Source organism: Silene latifolia, chromosome 10 (genome assembly GCF_048544455.1).
Source record: "Silene latifolia isolate original U9 population chromosome 10, ASM4854445v1, whole genome shotgun sequence".
Lineage (NCBI taxonomy): Eukaryota > Viridiplantae > Streptophyta > Magnoliopsida > Caryophyllales > Caryophyllaceae > Silene > Silene latifolia.
The window spans coordinates 134,779,186-134,789,372 of NC_133535.1; the positions used below are offsets into that span (position 1 = coordinate 134,779,186).

At 40.7% G+C, this 10,187-nt stretch overlaps 2 protein-coding genes across 2 annotated transcripts; one reads left to right on the plus strand and one right to left on the minus strand.

Moving 5' to 3' along the window:
* Positions 1-4,042: 4,042 nt before the first annotated feature.
* On the plus strand, positions 4,043-6,127 carry LOC141608281 (uncharacterized). Its single transcript, XM_074427644.1, has one exon. The coding sequence runs from the start codon at positions 4,043-4,045 to the stop codon at positions 6,125-6,127; it is 2,085 nt and encodes a 694-aa protein (XP_074283745.1).
* A 2,771-nt stretch (positions 6,128-8,898) lies between these two features.
* LOC141608282 (F-box/kelch-repeat protein At3g23880-like) lies at positions 8,899-9,928 on the minus strand. Its single transcript, XM_074427646.1, has 2 exons — positions 9,412-9,928; positions 8,899-9,293 (listed from the first exon to the last, which is right to left on the minus strand). Exons 1-2 carry the CDS (start codon positions 9,926-9,928, stop codon positions 8,899-8,901), a joined length of 912 nt encoding a protein of 303 aa, XP_074283747.1.
* Between the last annotated feature and the right edge of the window lie 259 nt (positions 9,929-10,187).

Genomic DNA, 10,187 nt, shown 5'->3' on the forward strand with positions numbered 1-10,187 from the left:
TGTGGGGACCTCCCCCTTAAAAAGACAAAGCCACACAAAGCCAACTATCGTCCTAATGGCCAACGGATGCAGTTGGGCCACGACGACGTTCATGGCTTTGATGATGGCCGTGACGTATTTATTCAAAGGAAACCGGAGCCCATACTCCAGGTGCCTGATATATACACCGATATGACCCGGGGGAGGGCAACAGACCGCCTGACCCTTCTCAGGGATAACAATCTTGTACCCCTCACCGAAGAAGAAATGACCCTCGAAAAGAGTCCCACCGGAACAACTGGCGAATTTATTGGCCCAGGCACGGTCAGGACCAGTCATGCAAGCCTCGCCATGATCCGGGATATGCGGCCTCTCACCACCAGAAGGAATCCTTTCTTCACCATCATCATCAAAGTCATCATCAACCGCATCATCATCCTCCCAACCCTCCAAAGCTTTTGGATCGACTTCGGGGGACGGAGACCTAGGGCCCCCAGACCTTATCGGGATGGCGTCCAGTATCTCCTCCTCATTAAGATGCGACGGGGAACCCCCCGGAGCGCGGTTACTGGGACCGGCATCAGCAGAAGACATGTTTACAACAAAATTTACAAAATAAGAGTGAAAAATTTGTTTGTTTACCTTGAAGAAAAGTACTAGCCGAAGTAACGACCCTGAAGATTAAAAGAGAAAGAAGCCCTTGAAAGTTTAGAGAGAAGAAAATTTTAGAGAGAATGAAATTGGTGCCCAATTTCAGGGACTAACTGCCCTATTTATAGGGGAAAGCCCATGAAGAAGGACCAATCAGGGCACAGCCCATGAAACGTCAGCCAATCAACGAACAGACACGTGTCGGACATGCAACCACGGAATGTCAATCGTTGCAACAGTTGAACGTCAATCAATGCAACAGTGACCAAGCGTCTTCAACACGCCCCTTCATATCTCTCTGCCTGTTCATCTTCCTCAACAAATTCCTAAGTATCTGTCCTCCGCCGGCCACATGATCAACCAAGCCAGATAGCACCGGTCAGGGGGCAATCAAAAACAACCGGCACTCTCAACCCAGGTCTCAGCCAGCGTCACTTTCTTTTCCACATCGGATGTCCTTTACACATCCATGTGGAGGGGGGGATATGGTACGGCCTAAGCAGAACCAAGACGAGGTAGAAGAAGCCGGGGCAGAAAATTTTTACTTATGCAGAATATACGCTCAACATACATCGGAGCCCATACCACGGCATAGACTACGCTGGGGGCAAATTGATGGGGCATATTCTGCACCCGCTGACCAGGTCAACACATTGAGCAAGGTCAAAGATATCCATAGCAAGTCAACACACTTGGACAGCCTAGCCGATGCAGCCCATCGGCCTGTCACTTGGGTCTCGGCCAGGCAACTAGCCAGCCGGGGCACACATCCGCGAACTCATATCCAAGACCCCTCGGCGGCGAGTCAACAGGGCCCGCCGGCCTGCCATGGGTCCCTCGGCCGAGGGAAGATCAGTCTTTCCACCTGCTAGCCACTTGGCCACTTGGCCACTACGTGACAAAAGGTGAAAGTCTATAAATACTCCTCAACTCTCATTGAGAAAAGGATCCACAACTTAACCTAAAATCACTATTCATCTGGTAATATCTTCCTTATCTCTCTACAATATATATACTTCGCCAAGTAACAACAACTTATCTCTCTAAGTTTACTGACTTGAGCGTCAGAGTGAGTTCGCTCGGTCCAAAGCCGAGCCCTCAGTTTGTTCATCGTTTCAGGAGACCGCAAGGAGGATACGATCAAAGACGTCATTCTACAAGCACGGGTGGTAACAAATAACTGCTCTGGAATTACACCCGGAACAAATGTGAAAATAATTAAGATAAATGTCAATTTGGTCTTATTTAAACCATTATTAAGCTAGTTCATTATCGGGCATCTATCTGATTGATAAAATGTCGGGTCGGGTCGGGTCGGTTCAGGTTGGAAAAAATAAGGTTGTTATCGATTATCGAGTCGGTTTCGATTCACCTAATTTTCGGGTTGTATCGGGTCGGGTTCCTTGGGTCGGGTCAGCTTTTGCTAGCTCTACTACACTCTAAATATATTCTGACACACAAACTAATTTATACTTCATGTATTGCATATTTTATTTTTGCAACAAGTGATATGTCAGAAGATAAATGAGGTGGAAGTGTGGGACAAAGGATAAGGCAGTGAGTCAGGGACGAAGCTCAGTCAGGCAGAATAGGACATGGCCGGTTTAACTCTAAACACTACTACAAAATGGGTCTAGTAGTGTCAAGTCTGTAATAGCACAGTTGGTAAACGCACGGTTGGTAAACTCTTGGGGAAAGATAGGACTTCTTCCCGGAGTATTGGTTCGACTCCCACTATTGCTATAAGGTGACTGGAGTGACACACATAATGAGACACAAAAGTGGGACAGAAGATCCCCACTGTTTTGAATTTGTTTCATTTTATCAATAAAAAAGCGTTCTATATATAAAATATGGAATAAATCTGTCAAAAAAATTAATATTATTGTTTCATAAAAATAAATATATCAAATATATTAAAATAATAATATAAAATCTACGATAAATCAGTGAGTCTAAGCATGAGACAAAGGGGAAATTGGCTCGGGTCAAAATTTGTGCCAATGTCAAAAGTCCACAACATCGATCAATCTCTGTGCAACTTTGTTTTCGTCTGCTTTCATCTAATTTTCCGTCGGAAATTACAGTAATATGGAGCGCAATAAAGCTCACATAACATTTCGACAAAGTACCAGGGATGGACTCCATTTAACACTATCAAAGGCTCAGCGCTCACCGGAATTTACGGACATCTGTGTACATATATCCGTCATAGAGCTCGTTTATTTGATTTAAGTGCCGACATTCTCACGTAATTAGTAAAATAATCTCCCCATTTGGTCCGTTTAATTTTATTTCAGACCAAAAAATAGCCCGTCTGAAATAAGAATTTGTGATACTTAATAAGCCTCGCTAGACTAGTAGAGACCTAGTGCAAGTAAATGTAGATGGAATTATGTTGGAGTATAAATCCACTTGTGAGTCCCACATCGGTGAAAAAGAGAGAGATTGTCTATCTTATAAGGCCTAGGGGTGTTTCTCCCATTGCCAATTGGTTTTGGGAGATAAGAGCATTCTTGGGCTTGTGAGTTAGACTTCTCTCCTCCACCGTGGGTAAGGCCAGACCCATCTCGTGTTTATTAAATTAAATCTAATGAATCACAAGCAATAGCTCTTACAATGTCAGTTATGAACTTAGGATACCACAAGCAATTTAGTTTCCTTAAACTTAAGACCGTCTTAAGCAAGATCTACGGTTTAATAGAACAAACATTTAGACAGGCCAACAAGCAAGACAGTAGGTAACAATGTAGTGCAACTATTAATGCCCTCGACAGCTCCTTAATTGGAAAAGGTGAAACTAAGCTTGGAACATATCTTGCAATATAAATCGTGTCATCGAACTTGAAAAGCCTTTTGTATTGCACAGGTTTAGTGTTTGTGTCCACTATTCCCAGTGTCCTACTATCGAAAAACCAGTCATTATGAACATAGTTAGTATTTGTACATACTTAGATGAGCTGGCATATTGTCTTGTATATAAGCAGATGTAACAACCTCATTCTAACTTATCAATATCACAACAAACTTTATTTACCTTTTGTTTTCTCTCTCTTCATTTCTCATACTCTGTTTTGTTCAAGCTTTCATTACACTCATCAATGGCGGATTCCATCATTTCACATGGTATCAGTCGCTAAAGGAAAACGATCCTTCGGCTTATACTTCTTTTAATCATCTATCTGGTGGATTTCTGCTTCGTTTCTTTGTGTTCTTTCTCAAGTTTTTCTCGCGTTTATTTCGCGATTATTTCTTCGATTGTTGAGGTAAAATCGCTCTTCTTCTTTAATCGCTTCCGCAATTCTTCATCAGTGTATTGTTGCACATCTTTTCGTGCAAATTTCTTCTCCAATTACATCTGGTCTTTTTCGTGCAAATTCTTGCTATTTCTGGTAATATTCTCGATATTTCTATGGCGATTGATTCTGAAACCTCTGTTGCTACGACTGCTTCTGCGTATGCTTGCTTTGATGATCCTCTTTTCTTGAGTAACAATGAATCTACTTCTCTTTCACTTGTTTCTACTAAATTTGATGGAACTAAGTTCTTGTCTTGGAAACGAGAAGCTTACTTAACTCTAATTGCTAAGAACAAAGACGGTTTTGTTGATGGAACCTGTAAAATGCCTTCTGTTTCTGATTCTAAGCATCATCAATGGAAAAGATGTGATTACATGGTGTTAAAATGGATATCTAACTCATTAACACCAGAAATTAAGGAGACTGTGGATTATGCTACTTCTGCTAGAGAGATTTGGTCTGATTTGTTGGAAAGATATGGTCAGATGAATAGTGTTGAGGTTTATCAGTTACGTAAGGAGCTTTCTGGTATTTCTCAAGAAAATTTACCAGTGGTAGAGTATTACAGCAAGTTGAAGCGTACTTGGGAGACTTTAGACAGTGTTGATCCCATCCCTATTTGTACTTGTGGAGTTATGGCCACCTGCACATGTCAGTTGTTGAAGCGTTTGTTTGCTAGAGAGACTCAAACCAAGTTAATTCAGTTTCTCATGGGACTAAACGGAGGGTATGAAACTGTTAAGACACATGTTCTCTCAATGGAGCCTCTTCCTCCTCTCAATAAGGCCTATGCTTTATTACAGCAAGTGGAAAAGCAGAAGCAGGTAGCTGATGCTGTTGATGTTCTAGTAGAAGCCAATGCTTATGCCTCTGCTAGACAGTCTGATTCCAGGCAAAGTCACTACAAGAAGGCTAAGCTTGAGAATGATTCTTCTGAGGATATTGTGAAGGTTTGTTCCAACTGTAAGAAAGAAGGTCACCTTGTTGAAACCTGTCACAGGCTGATGACCTGCAGTCACTGTGGCAAGAAAGGTCATATCAGGGACTATTGTTTTGATCTCAGGAAATCTGGTGTTGGTTCTGGCACTGGTCAGTTTGGCAATGCTCAGTTCAGTCATACTCAGACTAAGGGCAAACGTGTTGCAGGGTCTTACAGACCTTCCAACACTTACTTTCAGAATGGCAGGAACGTTTATAGGCGTGCAGCTTATAATGCAGACACTGTTCAGGATGAATATTCTCCTCTTGATTCTTCTGATGAGGGTGTACAGCAATCTGCTTCTGATGCTGTTCCTCATGCTGATTTCCCTTCCTCTTCTCACACTGGTGCATCCCATTCTACTTCTAGTATTGACCCAGTTTTGGTTCAAGGCATTGTTCAGTCTGTTTATCAACAGGTCATGAAATCTTTCCCTGAACATTCTGCTAATGCTGCTCTCAACTTTGCAGGTATCTTACCTTCTTCTCATGTGAATACTGTTCATTCTCACAGTAATATCCATAGTTGGATAATTGACACAGGGGCTAGTGATCATATGACTTCACATGAGTCTTTCTTATTTGACATTAAACTCCTTCAGTATCCTATTCATATTGGTTTACCTGATTGGACAGTTAAAATTGTTCACAAAGCAGGCAAAATGAGACTCACTGAACAGCTTCTCTTGCATAATGTCCTTATTGTTCCTGATTTTAAAGAAAATTTACTCTCTGTTGGTAAATTACTTGAGACTGCCAATCTTGTAGTTCATTTTACTGAAAATGCTTGTTATTTTCAGGACCTTTCAAGTAAGGTCAATTGTGCTGTGGCTAAGAAGATAGGAGGACTCTATAGACTTCACATGTCTCCTGAGTTTTTTTGGCAACATAAGAATTGGCACACTGCTGATGTTGCTTCTAGTTTTTCTTATACTGCAAATAAAACTAGTGTTGAACTGTTTCATGCTAGGCTAGGTCATACTTCTAAGGATAAACTTAGCCATGTAACAGCTTTTCATAACACCTCTATGAAAGATTTCTTTTGTGATACTTGTGCTATGGCCAAACATCATATGCTTCCTTTTTCTAGAAGTTTGTCTCATGCATCTCATTGTTTTGATCTTGTCCACATGGATCTTTGGGGTCCTTATAGAGCCCCTAGTTTGAATGGTGCTAAGTATTTTTTGACCATAGTTGATGACTGTTCAAGATGTACTTAGACTTATTTGATGCAAAACAAACAACAAGCTTATGGCATTATACTTGGTTATCTCCAATTTGTTCAAAATCAGTTTAATAGCTGTATCAAGGTTATTAGAACAGACCATGGGTCTGAATTTATTCAAGACACTTGTGGTGCCTTGTTTGTTGGTAAGGGTATCATTCATCAGAAGAGTGTTGTGGGAAGGCCCCAGCAAAATGGGAGAGTTGAAAGAAAGCACAGACACTTGATTGAAACTGCCCGGGCATTAAGGATACATGCTGGGATGCCTATTAAATTTTGGGGAGAATCTATCCTAACAGCTACATATCTCATTAATAAAATGCCTACACATATTTTACAATGGAAATCCCCATTTGAGGTTTTGCTCAAAGATACACCATCCTATGATGAGTTGAGAGTTTTTGGCTCTTTGTGTTATGCTTATATGCCTATTACTCATAGAGACAAGTTTGGGGTAAAAGCTAGGAGGTGTGTTTTTATTGGGTACCCTTATGGAGAGAAAGGATACAAACTTTATGATTTGGCCACTCATAAAATTTTTGTCAGCAGGGATGTCATTTTTAGAGAAGAAACTTTTCCTTTCAAAAACAATTCAAATGTTGTTCATTCAGATCACAACATTGTGTCAGAGTGTGTTAATCCTGCAACATCTTCTTGTTCTCAATTTCCAAATTTACAATCTCCTCAAGTATCTCCTACTCCATTGACCAGTTCTCCAACAACTACCTTATCTACCTCCCCACACAATATTAATACTTCTCCTATACACCACAGTGGTGATACTTTGTCATCTACTGACTCTTCTTCTTTCCATCATCCTCATACTCACTCAGCAACTCCATTATCCTCTTCTCACAGTCCCACTTCTTCTCCACATAATGAACCACCTCCTCGACAATCAGTCAGACCTAGACAGCTTTCTGTTAGGTTAAATGGCTATGACTATCCCAAAAATATTCTCACTACTGTCAATCCTGCACCTACTGACAGCAAGACTTCCTCAGTGTCTTTTAATGCTAAAATTCAACATACTCTTTCAGATTATGAGGAGGGTTATGTAGCATCCTTGAATAATGTCTTCAATACTTTAGAACCTTCAACCTATGAGCAAGCTAGTACTGCACCACAATGGGTAGAAGCTATGCATCAAGAGATACAGGCATTAGAAAGGAATAAGACATGGGAGTTGGTTCATCTACCACCTGGCCATAAAGCCATTGGGTCTAAATGGGTGTACAAAGTTAAGCATAGAGCATATGGTAGTATTGAACGTTACAAGGCACGGTTAGTTGCCAAAGGCTTTAATCAGGTGAAAGACAAGGATTACAAGCATACTTTTTCACCAGTTGCCAAATTCACTACTGTTAGAACAATCTTAGCTCTTGCTGCAGCTAAAGGTTGGCCTTTGCATCAATTGGACATTAATAATGCCTTCCTTCATGGGCATCTTGAGGAAGAAGTTTATATGAAGCCACCTGCAGGCTATCATAAGGCTACTGACGGGTTGGTCTGCAAGCTCCACAAGTCTATATATGGGCTTAAACAGGCCTCACGCCAATGGAACATTGAACTGACATGTTTTTTAAAGGGTTTGGGTTTCACTCAATCAAGGCACGATTACTCTCTTTTTATCAGACAGTCCTCTGATACTTTCTTGGTAGTTCTGGTTTATGTTGATGACATTCTCATCACAGGGGATGATTCTCATGGCCTGGTTCACACCAAACAGCAGCTTGATCAGAAGTTCACTATCAAGGATCTTGGTCTAATGCGATATTTTTTGGGTCTTGAAGTGACACGTAATTCTACTGGCATTATGCTTAACCAACGAAAGTACACCTTGGATATTATCAAGGATATGAAGATGGAGGATTGTACCATATCAGCTTTCCCATTACCTAAGGGACTGAAGCTTTCCACTGACACTGGTACACTTCTTGACAGACCTGAGCAGTACAGAAGACTAGTTGGTCGTTTGCTCTATTTGAACCTTACAAGGCCAGACATTTCATATGCTGTCCAACACCTGAGTCAGTTCCTTTGTCAACCACGAGAACCTCATCTTCAAGCTGCCATTCATGTGGTCAAGTACCTTAGAGGCACCATTAATGCTGGCTTATTTTATCCGGCCACTAATTCTTTGAACCTCACTGCCTATAGTGATGCAGATTGGGGAACATGTAGCTTCTCCTGCAGGTCTCTAAGTGGTTTTTGTGTGTTTTTGGGATCATCTCTGATCTCTTGGAAAACAAAGAAACAGAAGACGGTTAGCAAGAGCACTGTTGAAGCAGAGTACAGAAGTATGTCCCATGTTTCTAGTGAGTTAGTTTGGCTAGTTGCGTTATTGAAAGATCTTCAGATACAGCCTATGCTTCCTCTGCCATTACTTTGTGACAACAAAGCTGCTCTTCACATTTCTGAAAATCCTGTTTTTCATGAAAGGACGAAGCACCTGAATATCGATTGCCATTTTGTTCGTGAAAAATTTCAGGAAGGTTTGTTGCAGCCTATGCATGTTAGGACAGGACTGCAACTGGCTGATCTTATGACCAAACCCTTGGGGTCCCAGCAGCATCATTTTTTGGCTTCCAAGCTTGGACTTGTCTTTACTGACAGTCCATCTTGAGGGGGGAATATGAACATAGTTAGTATTTGTACATACTTAGATGAGCTGGCATATTGTCTTGTATATAAGCAGATGTAACAACCTCATTCTAACTTATCAATATCACAACAAACTTTATTTACCTTTTGTTTTCTCTCTCTTCATTTCTCATACTCTGTTTTGTTCAAGCTTTCATTACACTCATCAATGGCGGATTCCATCATTTCACAGTCATCTACGTATGACCCCGTCACAAAAAACTTGCCAGTTCGGGTAAACCCAATCGCTTGAGAGTCCATGACTGATTTAAACCACTTTGGAAGATAAATCGACTTCACTGTTGCAGGAGATTCAAATATGTGCATTAACATGTCACCTGTATTTGTATTTGCGGTATCAGGGTAGCACTTGCTCAAACACCCGCCCATGACTCCTAAGTAAGCCAAGCCTTTAACTATGTCGAACTTCTCAACCCCCAAATCGAAGCTAACAATAACGCGACCATCTTGAGAATGAAAAGCACGCCAATACAATGTCTCGTTTATAAGCACTGGTGCTTCATAAAGAACAAGAGCATCATCATCAAAATCAATTTTTCTACACTTATTTTCTTTTAGAGTGAAGACATGAACACTACTATTTTCCGTATTATCAAATGCTATCGACACTCGAACATGCATATTTATAGTCATCAACAGAGGATGCATATCCAAATCCGCAAGCAACATGATGAGAATTCAGTAAATATCCATCTGATGCATATTTGTGCATTTTGCGGGTGGCCGGGTTCCATATAATGAAATACTCTTTAGTAGGTGGTGTCAAGCAAATCAACCCATTACAACACCCTGTCAATTCAAGCTCATTTTTCTCGGCCCAAAAATCAACGTCTAGTTTAAGCAAATTATATTCAATATAACCAGAAATATGATCATCATCATTGTAAGTAAAAAGGTAACGATTATTACAACACTGGATAAACAAGGTGTTAACCGGAGCCGAAGGGTGGGAGTAGGGAGATTTGATAAGGTGGGCTTTGGCAAAATCAGAAGAAGAAAGAGTAGAGTACCATTGTTTCGAAACCGACTTAAATCGAATAATAGATGTAACCGGTAATCTTGTAAGTATTTCTTGAAATATCAAATCATCAAAGAGGTAGCCTTGTTGCTCAATCACGACATTGTCTCGCATATTGTCCGTCTTTTAGTAGTAATTGAGGTATCAATCACTACTAGGGTTTGTTAATTTAACGTTAAGGGTTGGGATTATTTTGGTAACATGGCCTTAATAAATTGGCTTTTATAATGACGGAAAGGTTAGGACTCGGTCGTGTTTTTGGTAATATTCTCAATGGAGATGGAAATTGGATTCGACTTTAGGTATTGACTAGTATTGCTGCCCGGCTTCGCCCGTGCTACCTCTACTTACCATTAAATTTTTTTTTCATTAA

What these genes read in the sequence shown, in the direction of transcription:
- LOC141608281 (XM_074427644.1), top strand. Translation starts at nt 4,043, where the DNA reads ATGGCGATTGATTCTGAAACCTCTGTTGCTACGACTGCTTCTGCGTAT.
- LOC141608282 (XM_074427646.1), bottom strand. Translation starts at nt 9,928, where the DNA reads ATGCGAGACAATGTCGTGATTGAGCAACAAGGCTACCTCTTTGATGAT. An exon ending in TGATGACTATAAATATGCAT is followed by an intron (nt 9,294 to 9,411) that starts GTTCGAGTGTCG and finishes TTCTTTATGAAG; the next exon opens with CACCAGTGCTTATAAACGAG.